Genomic DNA, 21,455 nt, shown 5'->3' on the forward strand with positions numbered 1-21,455 from the left:
CCAAGTTAGTTAGAACTAGGTATGCCTTTCCTATCTACTATGTATTTCTATAAATAAAATAGCTTTTCTTATTTTACTAAGTCTTAAGTCTCAGTGATCTCAGTGCAGGGTAAAAGCCTGCCACTTAGGTAAATGCACACATTGGCACACACCAATCTCAGACTGTTGACAATCTCTGCTAATATCTATACAAATGTACATAACATGCATCACCTGAACTCACATGATCTAGAGTTACCTTAGATCTTCCAAGATTTGCAAATGAGAAGCAATAGGGTTTTATATTAGTTCTGATTGTCTATTGGGCTATCATAGGGTATGTATTTTTTGCCTTTTCTATGGCAAAAACTCCAACTTCAGTGGAATTTATGTGATGTGTTCTAACCATTTGAATGTGGCTAATGAATGCTTTATTCTTTCATTAGAACTTTAGCAGTAGCACTAAAATACTAATAAAAAAGGGAAAGAGAAAAAATACTTTACATACATCATTCAGCTGTATTGTTAATTATAGATATAGATATAAAGGATAAATGGCATTTTGTCAAAAGTATTTTTGCCTACATTTTATACCTCCTCCTTGGTTTTCCAAGCTTGGCATGGAATGCTTGTCATACAGAATTAATTTGAAATGCTGCATTATCATAATCATCTTCTTCAAAATAAAAAAAAATAAAATGTACTGCCTTCAAGTTGATTCCGACTTATGGTGACCCTATGAATAGGGTTTTCATGGGAGGCAGTGACTGGCCCAAGGTCACCCAGTGAGCTTCATGGCTATGTGGGGATTCGAACCCTTCTACTACCCCCTGTGTGTGTGTGTTTAGTTTTAATATTGTTTTAGGCTACTTAGATGTGAAGCAGCCAAGGCCAGCACCTTGTAGGCATTTTTTTAAAAAAGTAACTGAAATGTAATTGTAGTGATTACTTTTGAGGGAAAGTAAAGTAATCAGTTACTTTTAGAGCAATTGTAATTGTAACTGTAATTACTACTTTTTTGACCAAGTAATTGTAACTGTAATTTATTACTTTTTAAAAGTAATCTTCCAAGCTCTGGTAGAAAATATGTGCATGTTGTAAATGGTCCAAAGGCTTCTCATGCAATGCAATCATTAAAGTGATGCAGCTATGGGATTAGTCAGTGCCTGGATGACAGATTTGTTTGAAACCCCAGGTGTACTCCTTCAAAGCTCTTTCAAACAAGGGTGAGATGCAGCTAAGGATAAAAAGTTTCAATAAGCACTATAGGGAGAGTTTTGCTCTCTCAAGCCAATTCTAGCTATGTTATTGTTGTTATGTGCCTTCAAGTCGATTACGACTTATGGTGACCCTATGAATCAGTGACCTCCAACAGCATCTGTCATGAACCACCCTGTTCAGATCTTGTACGTTCAGGTCTGTGGCTTCCTTTTGGAATCAATCCATCTCTTGTTTGGCCTTCCTCTTTTTCTATTCCCTTCTGTTTTTCCCAGCATCATTGTCTTTTCTAGTGAAGCATGTGTTCTCATTATGTGTCCAAAATATGATAACCTCAGTTTCATCATTTTAGCTTCTAGTGACAGTTTTAATTTAAATTGTTCTAACACCCAATTATATGTCTTTTTCACGGCTCATCGTATGCGCAAAGCTCTCCTCCAACGCCACAGTTCAAATGAATTGATTTTTCTCTTATCCACTTTTTGCACTGTCCAACTTTCACATCCATACATGGAGATCGGGAATACCATGGTCTGAATGATCCTGACTTTAATGTTCAGCGATACATCTTTGCATTTGAAATTCTAGCTATAATGATCCATCATTTAATTTTATTATTTTGATGTTGTTAAAAATAGTTTCAACTTCACCTTTCAGGGCAAACTCTTGCAAGGTGGTGTACAATAATCATTTTTAAAAAGTTAAAAGCAAAGGGCGGTATTCAATTAACTTTTTGTGCCAGTGCTAGAGTTAGCGCTAATGCAACAGGGTCCCCCCTCCTTCCCCTGCATGTGCCCTGCACTGTCCTAAAATCTGCTCTGGAGGTTGGGGGAAAACCCAGAACAGATTTCGGGGATGAGGAGGGGAGATCATTCCATCCCACAAGGAGAAATCCTTGCACTGACAGAATGATTGACTTAGCACTACATTGAATACAATCCATTGGGTCTACTCTGAGTATGACTCAGTTGGATACAACCCTTGGAATATCAGCAGCAGTATCCTTCAAAGGTTCCAACCCAGTGGTACTAATCCTATAATCACAAGTTCATTTTACAAGTGCTGATCCTTACATAGCCAAGACATCCATGCACAAGGGGAAGATATCAGCTATCTTGTGGGAAACCCCGAAGATTTGAGAAATAATAATATTAAAAAAACCTTCAGGGGAAAGGCCTATGGGGGGGAATGATCCAGAAGCATTCCCATGAAGTATGCTCAGTGGCCACAGAACACTAAACAGAAGGAATGGAAATGTCCTGAAAAAGGACATGGCTGATTGGCTGGTCTGAACAGGAGTACTCCATACTTTAACATTTTGTTGGCGTTCCCACTTGTAATATGTAAGTCCTACTTTCTCTTTGTATTTTGCCAAGCTTTTTATTGACAGAACTGCTAGCTCCAAAAGTGTTGTAATTTTAGGATCTGCTTAAAGGCCCCAAGAGAGGAGGGGTCAAGTGGAATTCTCAGGAGAGGGAATTTCACAGTTGCTGTCCCTGGTAGCCTTAGGGAAAGACCAGAAAACAGGAACCCTGAGGCCAATCTTAGGGTCTGAGCAGGTTCATATGGGTCTTAGCAGTCCTCCAAATAACCACAGAACTCATGATACCTGATATGTCTTCCTAGGATGAATTAAAGTGCAGAAACAGAACACACAGATTGGTTCATGCTTTCAGAATTGTCTCATTCAGAGTGGTCTCTTAACTACCATCATGCAGATGAAGTATCCTACAAGCTGGGTGCTCTACACCAATGTCCAATTGTACACAGAAGCCCTCCTCCTGAAATTTCTCTCCTCTAAAGGGATGTATATGTGTGCAATCATCATGCCAGCAAGGGCCTCCCAAGTGATCTGGCCCTGGCATGCACAAAGTGCCCAACTCATTGGTTGCTTCCCTTTTCAGCTGGGTGTGGACAGAATTGCTCTGTGGTGGAATTTTATAAGCAGGAACCATTTGTTGAATGATGCACAAGCAGAGCAATCCAAGCTATAGGAAGCCAGCATCACTTATGCTGGGTTGTGGGGGAGGGGTGTCTGTAAAATGAGCAGGGTTTGGATGTGGCATAATTGACCTGCACCCATATTCCATTCCTGACATGTCCCCTTTTCAGGTTTACACCAGCATATCTTATGGCCACATAACTTATGCTGGCATGGCTCCACTTATGTTCCATACAGTGCCATAGGCCTGGCTCAGCTGGGGAAGGCCAAGATGTGCTAGACCCAAATCCCCTCCAGACCAGTATACCTGAGATTTGGATTACACTTTTAATAATGTACAAAGTGAACACCCCCTTTTTTTCTTAAATAAAAAAAGATTAGATTATGATACGGAGAACAACATGGAGCTTTCCATTCCTTCCTCAACTCTGACATGTTCAAGATTTGTGAATGAGAGCTTGGAATTACTTCAGGTCTCCTTATAAACTACAGAGCTAATGTTCAGGTTTTTCTCTCTGTGTTAGAAGAACGTAGTGCTTGCAGCATATAAGGAATCAACTAGAACTGGCGTCAAAGAATGACTGTTCCTACATATCTTCTGTTTAACTTCTGTCTTCCCCCTTGCAAACACCTGCCTGTTAAAACACCTGCCTATCTCTTCCTACCCTGCTCAGATGTTAACATTTTCATTTCAGAGAAAATCAGTTCCGTGACTTACATGTGCTTGCAGTTATGTACCCCCTCAAGATTTACCCTCTGTTTTCTTATGCATTCCAATAAGTGTCTGTCTGTGTGTGTGTTTTGCAGAAGTGGAACTAATCGCTGATTCTCACCATGAAGTCATTAAGGCTTTGAAAGCTGAGACGGGAAGTCTAATTAATTTACCAGGATTCAACGATGGAGAGCTCTATATCATTGTAATAGGACATCTGGGAGTGAAAAGGAATTCTAAGTCTGTATTTTTATTACTGTACAGTGTGGGCAGCTCATGCCAGCGGTGCCAGATCTCCTTATCAAAATATTTTCATTTCAGTAACCCACTTGACACAGATACCCACTTGGCACACATATCTTAAGGCATCACTTCTGTTCCAGTACTCCTGTTGATCAGAGCATAAGACTATGAGGAAACAAGGCACAAGATGTGTGATTGGTAGGTATGGAATGATCTGTCAGTTTTGATTTTCTCACTTTCTCGTTTTTCCAATCTTAAATGCGGTTCTCCACATTTCTGCAGCAATCTGCAATATATATATTTTTTAAATCCTCATGAAAATTCTGCATTTTAGTGTGAATTTCTTCTAATAAACACATTTTTGAATATAAGTTTGATTAACATACACATTTTTGCAAGCAATGTCACCTAATATAATGCATTTTTGCATGTTATTTGCACCAATATATCAATTTTGTGCACACTTTCATCTAATATATGTGTTTTTGTAAACATTGCTTGGTTGGGCACTGCACATATGAACCACATTCAATAATAATAGGAAGATAGTAGGAAGCTATACTGAATCAGATCATTGGTCCCTCTAGCTCAGCATTGTCTACAATGATTGGCAGTGGCTCTCCAGGATTTCAGGCAGGGTTATCTCCTAGCCTTATCTGGAGACGCTGGAAATTGAACCTGGGACCTTCTTCATCCAAAGTAGAGGTGCTCTGCCACTGAGCTATGGCCCTTCTTCTCTCAAGAGAGAGAGGTTCTGGATAAGGCCTTTGACTTTCCAGAATGCACTTGAGATATCAACCTGAGATAACAATACAGTACCATGTGTCTGAAATTAGGATCTGATCCTGCTGGTTCTTCTGGACCTCTCAGAGGCTTTTCATACATCAACAATGTCAACAATGACAGCTGCCTCTCTCCAATCCCCTATGGATCCTGATGAATTTTAGAATACTCTGGAGGATTTTATGACTGATATGACTGGTGTTCCTGTTGAAGCCCTGATCAATCTACAGAATGCAGAGATGGCCTGGACAGTTGACAAGATTGCTTCCAAGTTCCCTTTCCCACTTTGGAGAGCCCAAGGGGCTCCATGTCCCTGATACACTCTGGAGCTGAGGGTGAAAAAGCCAACTGGAAAACAGCTTGAACAGGTGAAGAAAAATGTGGCGTGTGCTGATAAAAATGGGGCCACAAAGAAATGAGAGGAAGGCATACCCATGCTCAGGGGGACAAGGTCCTGAAGGAAGGAAGGAAGGAAGGAAGGAAGGAAGGAAGGAAGGAAGGAAGGAAGGCCCGGTATGGACTGCACCTGCTCAGTAGACTCCTGGAACTATGATGTGGCTGGAAAGAAACACAGAAGACTGATGTTGGAGTGGGAAGGGGCAGAGAGTTAATTGGCCTGAGCTCTCAACAGCTTACATTATCCTAGAGAAAGCATTGGCTGGATGAAACAGTGTTGTTACCGAGTCAGGATATACTGCAACATTTTGTTGTAAACCCTACTTATGGAAATACAAATACTGACCTGTTGTAAAGATTACAACCATATTAAATCAAGTGTGATGCACTTTGAATGCTTAGCCAGGCGTTCTTATTGGATTAGTTAATGGCCCTCTTTCACATGCAAACCAGAAAAGGAAAGATTCTTTGGACCCAGCAGTGCATTCTTAATTTCTGTGCTGCACTGAAAATAACTATTTAAAATTATCCCTAATATGTGCTTTCAATGTGCTTTTGACTGGAACGTTTAAAAAGAGAGCAGCATCTGTGCATGTCACTGAAGATTGAGTCTCTTGTTCTGCTCCATGTCACTAACAAGCATTTGCTCAAAAGTTGAAAATGGAAAACTCTTAGGAATTGGCAATCGGGAAAATGTCATATTCTTTGGAATTGACTGGAGTAATAAAACAGTGGTTAATCATACTGAAGTCCTCAGGTCATCCATCTTGCCATAGCCTTAGGGTACAGCAGTCGGTTCTGCTTTTGCACTCCCCTCTTTTTTGGCTTCTCTTCTTGCCCCCCGCCCCAATGCCGTTTGTTCTAAAGCTCAGATGTCAGATTGGTGGCAGGCTGGCCGTTATTCCTGGATGTAGGAAGCAAATGGATCTTGTGGGGAGAAGCCTTGAACTTCAGAACTTGCAGAGCATGAGAGCATGACAACAGGGCCCTGGGTGATGATATGGAAAATGTCAAGGTACAATAAAAAAAAATAGCACAAGACAAGGCCAGGGGAACTGGGAGGAGTACAGGCACTGGTAAGTAGGAAGGGGAAATGTCTGTGTAGGAAACGATGAACTTCACCTCTAAAGCAAAAGAGGATGGAGAGACAGACACAGACAGACACGGATGTTTAGTGCCTCACAGACCTAGATTGGCATCAGCTGCTTCTGGAAGACAAAGATCTAGCATTTGGAAAGAGCAGCCACAGGACAAGGCAATGGGAATTCTTGCTACAAAACCACTGGTGACTCCTAGCAGTCTAGTCACAGCTTTATTAAATCCCCAGCACCACAACCTGCCATCTAGGTTTTACTTGACACATTGGACATATGAAAAGCCCTGTTAGGTCAGGCCAAAGGCCCATCTAGCCCAGCAGCCTGTCTCACAGTAGCCAACCAGATGCCCAGGAGAAGCCTGATTATTTACATACAGATAAATGTGCAGCTGGGACACCAACCAGAGCTGGTAGAAGGCATTCTATGCACCCAGAAACAAACTAAGGCTGATATTTATTTATTGTCAGCACACTTGGATGAAACGGATTATTTGGATCCATACCAATCGGGTTTCAGGACTGGACATGGTACTGAAACAGCCTTGGTCGCTCTGGTGGATGATATGAGGAGGGCATTAGATAGGGGAGAATCCACCTTTCTTGTCCTCCTGGATCTCTCGGTGGCTTTTGATACCGTCGACCACGGTATCTTGTTAGATCGCCTGGAAGGATTGGGAATAGGAGGCACTGTTTTGCAGTGGTTCCGTTCCTTTCTCTCTGACAGGCATCAACAGGTAGCATTGGGGGATGAGGTTTCAGGCCCTTGGCCCCTCACATGTGGAGTGCCACAGGGCTCTATCCTCTCTCCCATGCTATTTAACATCTATGTAAAACAGCTGGGAGCTATCATCAGGAGTTTTGGGCTGCGATGTCACCAATATGCTGATGACACGCAGCTCTATCTCTCCTTTAAATCTTCACCAGAGATGGCTGCAGAGACCTTGTCCAAGTGCCTGGAATCTGTGAGTGGGTGGATGGGAAGGAACAGACTGAAGCTCAATCCTGATAAGACCGAGGTGCTACTTGTGGGTGACAGGGGGAGGTTGGGTGCTGTTGACCTACAGTTTAATGGGGTAAGTTTACCCCTGAAAGATCAGGACCGCAGCCTCGGGGTGGTTCTTGATTCCAGGCTGTCCATGGAGGCTCAGATTTCGGCAGTGAGCTGGGCAGCTTGGTACCAATTACATCTCATACGGAGGCTGCAACCCTACCTCCCTATTCATCAGCTGCCACTGGTGGTACACGCCCTGGTCACCTCTCGATTAGACTACTGCAATGCGCTCCATGTGGGGTTACCCTTGAAAACGGTCCAGAAACTACAACTGGTGCAGAATGCGGCGGCGCGGTTGCTTACAAACAGCCGCCGCCGTGATCACATCACGCCAGTATTATTTCACCTACATTGGCTTCCAGTTGTTTTCCGGGCCCAATTCAAGGTGTTGGTATTAACCTTTAAATCCCTATACGGTCTCGGCCCAGTTTACCTGAAGGAGCGCCTCCAGTGCCACAAATTAAGCCGCCCAACCGGATCAGCCACACAGGGCCTTCTCTCAGTCCCACCAACGAAAACAGCTAGGTTGGTAGGGACTAGAGAGAGGGCATTTTCAGTGGTGGCCCCCACTCTCTGGAACTCCCTCCCATTCGATCTTCGCCATGCCCCTGACCTGGATACATTCCGCTGGGCCTTAAAAACTTGGCTCTTTGGACAGGCCTTTAGGATTTCCGGGGAGGGCTAACTTTTTTGGGATACTTATTATCTATTGATTGCCCTAACTGATCTCATGCTGCTGTGATTAATGACTTCATTGTATTGTATTTTACTGAATTTTAGTTTGTACGTCGCCTAGAGTGGCTTCGGCCAGATAGGCGACACAAAAATTAAATTTTATTATTATTATTATATTATTATTATTATTTATTTATTGAATTTATTAGTCACCCATCTGGCTGGTTATCCAGCCACTCTGGGCGACGTACAACATAGGCATACAATACGTAGGCATTAAAAATCTAAAAACAATGAAGATAAGATCTAACCCACCCCAAAAGCCTGCCTAAAGAGTCAGGTCTTCAAGGCCCGGCGGAAGCTCATCATAGAAGGGGCATGGCGGAGATCATTTGGGAGGGAGTTCCACAGGGTGGGGGCCACAATTGAAAAAGCCCTCTCTCTAGTCCTCACCAGTCTAGCTGTTTTGACTGAAGGGATGGAGAGAAGGTCTTTTGAGGCTGATCTTGTTGGGCGGCATAGCTGATGATGCTGGAGGCGCTCCTTCAGATAGACTGGGCCAAAACCGTGTAGGGGTTTAAAGGTCAAAACCAACACCTTGAATTGGGCCCCGCAAGCAATCGGTAACCAGTGCAACTCTTTTAACACTGGAGTGATGTGATCTCACCGGTGGCTGCCTTTAATCAGGCATGCCGCCGCATTCTGTACCAGTTGCAGCTTGCGGACCATTTTCAAGGGTAGCCCCACGTAGAGTGCATTACAGTAGTCTAGGCGAGAGGAGACCAGGGCATGTACCACAGATGGGAGCAGATGATTGGGAAGGTAGGGGCGTAACCTCAGTATCAGATGGCATATTCAGAGGCAACACTGGTAGAAAATTGGATTACTGCTGCGGCCAACATTTAAACAAAATGAATGTAAATTTTCATTTATTCATATGAAATATGCTTCCACTGAACCATGACATTGGTCCTCCTATTAGAGGACTAGAGAATTTGCGCCCCTCCAGATGTTGCTGGACTCCAACTCTCATCAGCCCTGCCAGCATAGCCAATGGTCAGGAATGATGGGTGCTGGAGTCCAACAATAACTGGAGGGCCACAGGAACCTCATCTCTGTTGGCTACTTTGACTGGCAATATCTCCCCAAGTTGTCTGCTAGCAGACGTCCTTTAGTAGAGATGCTACTTAAAGGACCTCAGTTAGGACCCAAGGAAGGCTGGCCCATTAGGGAAAATGGGACACTGCCCCACCAACCTCATTCTCCCCTCAGCCAGCCCCACCTGCCTGTCTTCTTACCAGGGCCGGCTCCAAAGGGCAGCCAGGTGGGGTTCTGGACGAGTGTTGAGCCCAGGGGTGACCGACCCAGCCTCCTTCCCGAGGAAGGAGGGGGAAGGCATGAATTTCAGAAGCCTCAGCCATTAGGGAGCATGGACGATCCAGCTGTTGTTGAGTCTAACCCCAACCTTGGGGAAGAGAGCGAGTCGCCCGCCCCGCCAGTTCCCATGGCTGGTCCTGCCCCTCAATAGGACAGTGTTCAGCCCCTCAGCACTCCCACGGGACTGTTGGGGGATGCTCCTGAGAGAGCAGACACTCCTTCACCAAGCAGTATCTTAGAAACGCCCAACGCTTCCCCACCCTCCCCTCTCCCGCCTGCCGATCAGGAACCTGTGCTTTCCTATGAGCCCTCGGAGGCTCTCCCCCCCTCACCACTCTCATGATGTTGGGAGAAGCGGACAGGGCAGAAGGAGGCGTGTGTGCAACGGAGTGAGAGGTTATGCCCCAAGACCTCTCCTATTTGAGGCTACCACGCCCGGAAGTGGGCACTGAGTCAACTTTCCTCACAAGTTGCAGAGCATGTCTAGAGTGCAGTTAGGGATTGTAGTGAGTTAGTATAGGGGTTTCTATGAGGCGCACAGCCTTTGATGTATCCATTACTTTAATAAAACAAGAATTGATTGCACCCTCATCTCTGACTGGTGGTTCTCGCTCTGAACTGGACGAGAGCCCCATGGCCCACAGGGGCCCCTAAAGGGCCCCTTGTTATTGTGGGGGAGTAGTGCTCCCCTTCCGCGGCAGGCTTCCTCACAAGGAAGGAGCTACCTGCCTGGTCCCCGGCCCGCCTGTGCCCACTTACTCACTTTCCCCCACCTGCTTGCTCCCCTGCTCACCCTCCACCCCCGCCAGCTCCCTTGCTCACCCTCCACCCCCGCCAGCTCCCTTGCTCACCCTCCACCCCCGCCAGCTCCCTTGCTCACCCTCCACCCCCGCCAGCTCCCTTGCTCACCCTCCACCCCCGCCAGCTCCCTTGCTCACCCTCCACCCCCGCCAGCTCCCTTGCTCACCCTCCCACCGCCCGGTCCCTTGGTCACCCTCACCCTGCCCACATGCCCTCCCCCACCTGCTCACTCGCCCTCTCCCCCTGCCATCCTGCCCCCATCCCCTGCTTGGTCGCTCGCCATCCCTCCCCCCTGTTCACTCACCCCCCGTCCCACCCCTGCCTGCTCGCTTGTTCACCGGCCAGACCTCCCACTCCTCCGCCCACCTGGTAGGTAGGTAGATAGGTGGGGCGTGAGTGTGTGGGTGCAGGTGCCAGGGCCCAGGGTAGGCTGGTACCCAAGGGCCCTGGCATGCCTGGGGCTGGCCCTGTTTCTTACTTACATCCAGTTCAGGGGTGGCACTGCCTGTCAGCTGAAGGTTGTTCTTGTAGAACTCAGCAGGGAGAAGGATGAGGAGAAGGCTAGTTGGGTCTGCCTCTCATTGGCTTTGGCTCCACCTTCCGCTGGCCATCTTGCCCTCCACCCCACCAGTCCCACAAGCCACCACTGATAGGACCTTCTGCATGAGCCGCATCAAGCTATATCGCTCCTTTCTTGCTTTCAGGAATAAGAATCCATGCTGGACAGAGAGATGCTAGGCATGTGAGCACTCCAAGCACACACTTGTCTCTGTTCAGCAGGCCACTGCTAAATCAGCACACTTGAGTCAGGATGCAAAGAGTTACTTCAGCTGCAATCCTACATAGCATTGCACCACTGAATGCTGTGGGATCTACTTCTATGTGCATAGGATCATAGGTTGAAGGACCCATAGTTCAGCAGCACAGCACATGCTTTGAGTGGCATCACAAATTGATCTGAAGGTAAGTGGGATGAGGAGAGGTGAGTCTGGCTCAGTTTCTCCCTACCAAGAATTCATGAGACTACATATCGAGACTCTCAAAATCTGAGAATAGCAGACATGAGCTGAAGCCCTGACTTTGAATGTCTGCCCTGGCGTGCACTTTCAGAGCTTGTGGAATGCAAACAGCCTTGGTAGAAAGGGTAGATTGGGAAAAACAACAGCAACAGGTATTTGGTTTTCTTTGTAAAGGTAGCTGCTGGGTCCAATATGTAATCAGAGAAAGTGTTTCGGTCTTTAGGTCTTAATCATTAATTTTTAGCAGCAGAGTATCCATGAACTTGCTGAGTGCATTGCAGATAATATTTCTGTCCAGCGTGGTGAATCCCGGTTTCTCTTTGCGAGGCACAACCCGTTGTTAAAATTTACATTACTTCTCTCAATATTTAACCACCTTAAAGGCAAACAGAAATTATCTCCCATAATCCTGTTTGTACATAAATGTCCTTACTGTCTCCATGCCTACGTCAAATAAGTGAAAGTTGAATGGGTTCTTCCAGACATAAGCAACTTTCTCATATACTGCTAAAACTGCACAGCAGCATCTCTTCTGCAGTGCTATCCAACATAGCTGTGTGAATGGTTATACTATGGTTTATTTATAGATTGGTGTTTTGGCCCAAAGATCCCCTCCCAAAAGAGGTGAACACCCAGTTAATATAAAAGAAATATACAATAAACATACAATCAATCAATCAAAACTATATGAACCAGCAAAAACATCAAATACCACCAGTCACACTGGATATACATTCATGAGCAGCATTCATGCTCTCACCACAGAGGCAGCTCCCCAATATTCCACCTTTCACTTGAAAATTCACATCCCAATCTCCAGCTTTTCCAGTCTATTTCCCAAGCCCATCTACCACCAATCACCTATGGGGAGTGCTGCTGACCTTTTTATACCCCAAATGGAGATTGACCTGCTACAGTGACCAACCATTAATGGCAGCCTCCCAGGCTTCTCCCCCCCGAAAGCCACAATTACAGCTGTGGCAAAGTTCATGCTTTTCATGGGCAAGGCTAGCTGGCCACACCCTCTGGGGAAACAAACCAGAATAGCAGACTACTGTGTGATACAAGCATATGGGAAGGCAAATTGAAGGAGTCTTTTGGGGATGTCCATATTTCTATGAGAAAAATCACATTGTCTGCTCAGACCATGTGGCTGCATCATTCATACCTAGCCCCCGTATGTATGGAACTGCATCACAGCTGTGCAGAAGCTATGGGTGTGGGTCAAAGGTGTCTTCTAGTTAGTTGGAAGTGGCTGATACTGTACAAACTGGCCACTGGAATCCTATCTGGGGCCCATAATTCTCTGGCCTTGTCTTCATTCACCCAAAGGACAGACATATAGCCACATGCAAAATTAGTCATGGCATAAAGCAGGGGTGAGCAACCTTCTTTTCCCCATTGTGGGCTTCATTTCCTTCTTTTGTTGGGTGCTGCATGCTGACTGTGGGCATGAGCAAAGGCAGTGGAAAGTGGGCAAGAAATTAGCAGAGCAACAAAACCAGTAAATGCCTAAAGATAGGCAACTAGTTCCCATGGGGAGAAAGTCACTGCCAGACATCACTCATTCTATGGATGGGGAGGGGGTTTGAAAACACAATTGGAGTTCTACCTTAGGATGCTATCACTATAGATGGAAAGCTGAAAGGTTGCCTCTGTGTGTGTATGCAGTGCTGTGAAATAAGGCTCCTCACCAGCCGCTCAGAACATGCAAATTAAATAAAGGTCAGTCTGAACAGAAGGGTTATTGTCAAATGGAAGAAACTGGGCTATCACATTTTTAGAGGTCTAAATTATGGGACAATATTTAAGGCCACCAAACCAAAATCTTTTTAGATGAAACCTGAGAGTAAAAGAGGTTTCTAATTATTGAGTGGGCAGTGCAGCTCTCTTAAACTAAATGTGTGAGAAATAGATAAATGTTTTGCACAAATGCTTGTAGGTTTCTGAACAAACTAGACCAAACAGCACTACCATGAATGCTGGGGACGTCAACCCTGAGGCTGTTTTCAGCACAGGAATGAATGTATCATCAGGGTATTTGACAGATTCTCTTTGCTCTGAAAACTGAATGAGATTATGATACTTTCAAGTCTGTTCATGACAAATAGCACAGAAAAAGTTAGACAACAAGGAAAAAAATCAAGCAGTGGCTGCATATTTCTTTCCTTTCCTTTGATGGAGTTCCTGCTTCATGCAAGCAGTTGAAATTGTAACACTTCTTTAATGTATTTCTAATAAAAAGCTAAAGGTTGCATTTCAGCTGGGCTGATGATCTTTTGTTTAAAGCTCAGTATGCTTTACAAGTTGAACCTATGCAGTCAGAATTAATCATCACTGAGTTCAATGGAGCTTGCTCCCAGGAAACGTGGGTTTATAGTCAAGCAGATCCTAAGAAATTGGGTGTTCTGCTATGACTTGCTGCTTGTGTGTGTGTGTGTGTGTGTGTGTGTGTGTGTGTGTGTGTGTAAAATAGTGGATCAACCCAGGTGTCTGCATCTTTGGACTGTCATTTTTTGAACCACAGCTATGGGAACTGCAATGATGAGCTCCTGCACTTCAAAATTTGCCACTAAACCTCCAACCATGAGAAAATATGGTTATTACAATTGCAAGATTAGAAAGAGAGATGATGCTATGTAGCAATCAGGAACCAAAGTGGTGAACAGTGCATGAAAGTAAAGAGACCCTGATAGTACTGTCCACTATCAAGTACTATGTGGCCTAAAGCAATGTGGGCACCTCCCAAGGGAACTGATGCATTGCAAAGAGGTGGGCAGAACTCTTTGCTATCCTCTGGCCATTTACCTACTCCGCCTTTCAAGGAACCAGATCTGGTACCAGGGAAGACCCCCTTCTTCAGGTCATATGGCAGCAACAAACAAACAACAGCACAGAAGAAACTCATGCTCAAGAAATGGAAAGAAAGAAGAGTTATTATGCAAGAAATTGTGGTGTTTTTTAAAAAAGAATCCCATTGTGATTTTGCACCTTCTCCACCTCCCATGACTGATTATACTTGTGTTAAAGAATAATAATCTCTCTCTCTGCTGGCATCTTAATTTCCTGGATAGGCTCTGGGGCAAAATATATTTACAGTTCTATCTTATCCGCAATGCAGGTAAACCAAAGTATTTGAGCTTTATTTATTGCCAGTGAAATAAACAGGAATGCATTCCATTAAAATAAAGTCCACTGGCTTGACTGGGTTGTAATTAAAACTGTGTCAGTTTTTCACATAAATCTTAGTTGTAGAGATGTTTGGATTGCTCCCAGACCTGATTTGGAAGACTTAGAAATAAGGCACAGATTGGCAAGACTATAAGGTATTCAACACTTACTACACATATAAGTAGACCATGTCAGAAGATTTCAAAACTAGGAAAGACTCTACCTGTCGAGGGGTCCTCTCCGATTTACTTCTGCACCACTCCCAGTCTGAGAGTTCTGGTTTTCGTCCCTCCTCATGAGAAAGCCTTCTTTCCTGTCCTTCAAAAAAAGCACATTTCTCTATATTCCTGACATCATCTTTTTTATAAGTTCCTATTTTGTCAGAAAGCAGGCAATCGGTGAACTTATCTTTGTTAAGGTCTTGCTTAGTGTCTGTGCCAACAGTTTTTTTGAACTTGGTGTGGTCTTTAAGCATGGAGCTGTCCTCAAGGGAGATGGTGCTGAATTCAATTTTGTTGCAATCCTTTTGGGTTTCTTTGATATTCTCACAGTCGTAGTTGAGCAAGCTGTGGTATGAGATAGAGTTGCCATCATCACTATGGTGGTTGTCATGAGATATCTTATAGATTCCATAGCCTTGTTGAAATGACAGGTTGAATTCAAAGCCCCTTCTTTTGGCTAAAGAAAGGAAAAAAGTCTTTGCATTAAACATAGCTAGAAGCTAGGAGAAAGTGCAACTGACATATTGGCATTTAAAATAAAACCCTAAAAATTGGATCATTGGGCTAGCATTATGCATTTTAACACAATATTAAAAACCAAGCAATGTTCCAAAGATTAAACACCAATGCTAAAAGTGGGTGAAGACAGACCCCTGTTCTAAGGGTGAAGACAGATGATCAGACTTTAAATATGGTAGAACTGTATTTGCACACATTGTATGCCTTGGAATGGATTTAGTGTGTTAGCCAGCCACACCACACTTGGAATGTATGTCTGGCATCACCTAATTTCAGCTCACTCATTTTCTTAGGAAGAGAATGTAGGCTTATTAAAAATAGCTTTGATCTCCATTTTCTAGAGCACACACCATGTGAAAGCTGATAACATGCAATGCTGCAAACAACTTTTTGACCTCATCGTGACTAGAGAGTCAGCAGAGTGTGACTTGAACTGGTTGACTTGGAGTCAGTATGCATAGGGTTGTGCTGAAAGGAAAGTAACTTTCCCCACTGATTTCAATGCAAACTAGATTCAACTAACTGACTAACAATTTAGTCTTGGATCAAGTGCTAGTCTATGATGCTATTTAAGAGAATGAACTATGAAAACAGCCCAGATAAGACTGAAATTATATACATCAGGTTGGAACCAGACTATCATGACTTAAGTCCCATTATTTCCATGGGAACTCTGCAACTTAGTCTGGATCTCACTCAAGGCTTGCAATTTCAGTCTTATTTTGGCTGTTTTTTGTGTGTGGCTGAAGTCAGCAGATGATTTCATATTTAGCATCTGTTACAACTGAACTATTTTAATCCAATTTTAATTGGATACTTTATATTTGCTCTGTGGATTGATTCAGAAAGGGCAATCAACATGTGGAAGCATCTCTTCAGAATTAGGAACAGCATGCACAAAAATGGAGTGACATTCATAGTTGGTTTGCAAAACTGTTTCTGATGTGGGATAGTGCAAATGACTTGTAAGATAATTAATTTTCCAGCATCAGGTTTGAAAATGTTAGCCACCACCTTCTTTTGTCCCCAAAGGAATAAGATAGTGGAAGCAATGATTTATAGCCCTGCATACATCCAAGCAAGTGCTGCTCTCAAAGCTAACAGCACCACCCCACATAGTGGGAGGCTGGATGTACATAGTAGTGCACAGAAGGACATAAGCAGTTCTATGCTGCATGTAGAAAATATCTGAATCAAAGCTTTAAACCAGAGATGGGACTCCTGTGACCTTCCAGATGTTGGATTACAATTCCCATCAGTCCCAGCCAGCATGGTCAGTGAGCAGGGATGATGGGAGATGTAAATCAGCAGCATCCACAGAGCCTCAAGTTCCTCATTCCTGTTAGTTAACATTCCTAGCCTTTGGAATAAAGTGGGTTAGAAATATAAGCAAGTTGAGATACAAATGTCCAAAGGGTCTGCTTAAGGAACTGCAGAGTTATATTCAACTAGAGTCTGTGAGTTCAAATCCCCGTTCGTGTCTCCTGGGTGTCAAGGGCCAGCTAAAGATCACCCCACAGTGAGTGGCTCAGGGGTTACATGCCCTGCCACCTGTGTAGCTGTGGGCAAGCTGCATAGCCCCAAGGACCCCAGTTGCCCCCCAGCTGGCAGTTGCAGACAAGGAAGGGGCTGCCTTGTGCAGCTGTGGCAAGCTGAACAGGCCCTAGCCAGTTGGGGAGGACTAGCCTCAGAGGGAGGCAATGGTAAACCCCCTCTGAATACTGCTTACCATGAAAACCCTATATTTGTTTTTAATGTTTTTAATTGTTGTAAACCACCCAGAGAGCTTCGGCTATGGGGTGGTATATAAATGCAATAAACAACAACAACAACAATAATAATATTCATAGGTTAGCCATAAGTCGGGATCGACTTGAAGGCAGTCCATTTCCATTTTCAAGTCCTACTCAGAGAAGACCCATTGAGATTAATGAACCTTAATTAGTCATGTCTTAACTTTAATGGTCTTCTTGTTCTTGCTGCTGGTGCCAGGTTGTAAACTGCTCTTCCCTAGAGCAGGGGTGACTAACTTCCAGTTCAAGGGTCTGATATGGGCCCCCAAGTGATTTTTTGCTCCCCCAAGTCACCACTGATTGGGTGGCAGTAGCAAAAAGAAAGTTGACATATCACTGGAGTAGGCAGACATTACTGCCCTGGTGGGGATGCACATTGGTCCCTCGAGGGACTGATAACTCCCCTCCTCAGCTGATCTGCATGGATCAGCTGGGGGGGACTGTATGCCTGAGTGTGTATGCAAGTGTGGATAGCCACACCAAATTTTGGGTGCAGCCACACCAAATTTTGGATGCACCCACCCCTGGCATGTGGCCCCCTGAGGGTTGACTAAGGGTGAATGTGGCCCTTGGGCTAGGAAAGGTTATGCACCCCTGCCTTAGATATATGGTTGGTGCCTGCTCTTCTCTCATTTCCAAGTCAAGTGAACACTTATTTGCAATGGTGGCTGGTGCCCATTGGGACTGGTGAGGCGGAAGGCAGGGAGCCCAACAGTAGCTGGAGCCAATGACAGGAAGAATCAGTTTAATTCTGGTTTTGTCCATTCTCCTCCCTGCTGAGTTCTATAAGAGCAATACTTGAGACTACAGAGAAGGAAGCTGACAAGGCAGTGCCACCCCCTGGGCTGTTTGTAAGTAGGAAGGGAGGCAGGTGGAGGCTGGGTGAGGGCAGACTGAGGTTGGTGGGGCACTGCCCCATGCACACTAATGGACCAGCTTCCACTGCATTTGCATGTTATTAGCTTTGGGTAGTAATTGTTGAATTTAATGTTGTACGTCGCCTAGAGTGGTTTCGGCCAGATAGGCGACACAAAAATTAAATTTATTATTTATTATTATTATTATTATTGCTGGAGGTTGTACTCTCTTTATGTTGCAAAGTTCTGTATGCGAAGGATTTGAGTTTTAATCATATTTCTCTTATTGGACTTTGTTATTAAATTATTTTCTTATTGTGATTATTTAATCTGGATGAATTTTAATTGTATTGTACTGTGCTCTGAGATTGTGACAAAGGATGGCTTAGAAGTATTCCAAATAAATAAATAAATATCTTAGTAACGTTAGACATATGAACTATATTTTAAGTTATTTAATTTTTCATGGAATCATGAATTCAGTAAATACACTGCACATGGTGGTGGTGGTGGGATAGAATAGCCATTAACATAAATAAAGCAAAAGAAAAAATCAGTTTAAACGATCAGATAATAGTTGCCTTGCCATCTGCCACATTTTTCACTCTGTAAATATTGTATGTGAGCCACAGCCAATTTGTTACAGAGCAGTATCGGTAACAAATTGTTTCTTGACACATAGCAAACCCCGTAGTTGGGAAACAGGTTCAGAAAAAGATCAAAAGGAAGGATCAGCTCAGCGGCAAAGGCGTCCCTCTCTCTCTCTCTGAAGCATGGCAAGTATAGATCCATTTTCCTCAATTGTGAATCGGGAAGATATTTGTAACAATAGTCAGATTACTGAAGCATGCTCTGTGTGAGCAACCTGCCACCTGACTTCAACTGAGGCTGCTTTCACATTGCACTGTATTCCATTATTCTGATGATTTGCACATGATATTTGACCTTTCACACAACATAAAAGCTAGTTCCAGAAATCTAGTGGAATATAGTGGAAGTTTAGTACTAATTTTCATGATAAATAATACAAGAAATAATCCGTTTGCAAGCCTGGGAACCCAGAAGATGGCAGGAGCTTTTCACTAGCTGCACCCACTCATGTGACAGGCATCCTGGCATGCAATGCATTCCTACCCTTTAGGGGTGCACCAATTTTTTTTGCCTGATGAAAATTGTACTGGTATTCCAGTGTAGGCACGGGTAGCAGCATTCCCTTCCTTTTTTTTCCACACACACACACACCTGTGTCCAAACACTAACTTTTGCAATGCATTATGGGGGAACTACAGTGTGGGTGTGTATAATGGGTGAGGGATGAAAAGAAGGCACTGTTCATTGCAGCAGTGTGAAAGAGTTGTGTGAAATGCTGGTGTATCTGCTGAAAAAGCCATTAATGCAACAGGTACTGCAGTGTGAAGTGAATTTTAGAAATCAGGACAGAAGCGTTACCATGTTAATCTGTTAAACTAATGCTATAAGCCCCATGTTTGTATGCATCCTGAGTCAGAATAAAGCTATCAGGCTGCTCACTGGAATAGCTGTTAATTCACATTGGCTTATTTTATCAGTATCAGTACTGTGCCAAACTTCTGAAAGTTTGAATATCTGAAAGTTCATCTCAGATTTTGTGGGAGATGCAAAGTGAGAGAGGGCATGAAACTACCTTCACTTATTCAAATTTCAGGCACATAATTGTGCATGCTTTGTGGGCAAGTGCAATAATATTTTAGAGATGAGTGCCAGTGTTGGCTGCCATTTTCCTCCCAAAATGCCTTTCAGAACAGTCGTGTTGTAGCATCTAGGCTATGATGTAGCATAATTATGAGGATTCAACTATCACTTCCCCTGACCTTTGAACTTTGATCCCCCAAAGAGCCAAAATACCACCTCCACTTTCACAGCCTGGGAAAGGAAAGGAATATATCACTGCAGCCTTAGTTTGTTTCTGGGTGCATAGAATGCCTTCTACCAGCTCTGGTTGGTGGCCCAGCTGCACATTTAACTGTATGTAGATCATCAGGCTTCAGTTGCCTGGGTTCTGATAAGCTTATCTGTTAGATTTCTGTAGTGCATTATAAGTGGGGCTGCCTTTGAAGATGGTTCAGAAATTGTAGAAATAGCAGCTGGTGTAGAATTCAGAAGCCAGACTCATAACAGGGACCAGGTGGTCAAAACAAAGAACACTTCTGATTCATTTGCAGGCATAATTCAAAGTGATAGTATTGATTTATAAAAATCAGGACAACAGTGCCTTGTGTAATCCTTAGGTCCTGTATGAACATGCCTTGACCTTTAAGTCATTTGTTGGAGGTCCTCCTTCAAGTACTACATAGGCAGAAGAATGGAGACAGAGCCTTTTCAGTAGTGGCTCCCCATCTACAGAATTCTCTATCCATGGAGGGCCACATGGCACCAACATTACCTTATTTTTGGTGCCAGGCAGAAGCTTTCCACTACTCCCAGGCATTTGATTGTAATTTTTTCTCTCCTGGCACTTTTGTCCATGTTAGGTATGGTGATTGTATTGACATAGTGTGCTATGTTTTTTTTAATTAGTGTGATATAATTCATTATATTTTACTTGTTTAGGGTTCAAATCCCCATGCAGCCATGAAGCTCACTGGGTGACCTTGGGCCAGTCATTGCCTCTCAGCCTCAGAGGAAGGCAATGGTAAATCACCTCTGAATACCGCTTACCATGAAAACCCTGTTCATAGGGTCACCATAAGTCGGGATCGACTTGATGGCAGTCCACATCATTTGAAAATCACCTTGAGACCCTTACGGTACCACTACAACTGCTGCTATTGTTATTTGTTGAAACCAAACTAGAGATGTGGGAGAAATCGATCAAATTTGCAGTTTCTGAAACAATATGAGAACCAAAACACAGCCATCCTTCAAAGTTTTGCATTGTAGTTCTCCAACCAAGCAATGGGTTGTATTCAACATAGCACTAATGCAATTATTCTGTCAGCAGAAAGATTCCTCTTTGCACAATGGAATGATCTTCTCCCTCTCCACCACTGTGCATCCTCTAAATTTGTTCTGGGGATTCCTCCAAGCCTCCAAAGCAGATTTGGGGATGGCTTGGGGTGTGCGCCTGGACATGTTGCACTAGCACTAACTCCAGCACTAGCACAAACAGTTTTAATACTACCCAATGTTTACAAAAAGCATATTTAGGGGGAAATGTGCATAAAAATGAATGCATTAGTGCAAGTAACATACAAAAATGCATTCTGTGATAAGAAATAACTTGCAAAAATGTGTACATTAGTCAATACTGTACAAAACTGTGTTTATTAGGAGACATTCACACTAAAATGTTGAAGAACTTTCATCAGGATGTGGACTGAAAAAATGAGAAACTTGAGAGATCTGAAATTGATAGATCCTTCTATCCCTAGACCCACACCCAAAGGGTGCGATCCAACTGGGATCTGTCACCACAAGGATTTCTGCTTGTGCAATGCAACTTCCCCCCTCCTTTTCCCCTGTATTCCCTGCACCCACCCTAAATCTGCTACAGAGTTACCATGTAGATTTAGGGGGCACATGGGGAGAGGAGGGAGGAAATTCAATTGTGCAAGTGGAAATCC

The 21,455-nt window shown here is 43.9% G+C and overlaps 1 protein-coding gene across 1 annotated transcript in view; it reads right to left on the reverse strand.

Moving 5' to 3' along the window:
• Positions 1-21,455, reverse strand: part of GPR149 (G protein-coupled receptor 149) — a 65,233-nt gene that overhangs the window by 35,798 nt on the left and 7,980 nt on the right. Inside the window, exon 3 of the mRNA XM_061634481.1 lies at positions 14,687-15,141. Coding sequence (XP_061490465.1) covers positions 14,687-15,141 — 455 coding nt within the window. The remainder of the gene's footprint in view (positions 1-14,686; positions 15,142-21,455) is intronic.

Source organism: Rhineura floridana, chromosome 7 (assembly GCF_030035675.1).
Source record: "Rhineura floridana isolate rRhiFlo1 chromosome 7, rRhiFlo1.hap2, whole genome shotgun sequence".
Taxonomy (NCBI): domain Eukaryota; kingdom Metazoa; phylum Chordata; class Lepidosauria; order Squamata; family Rhineuridae; genus Rhineura; species Rhineura floridana.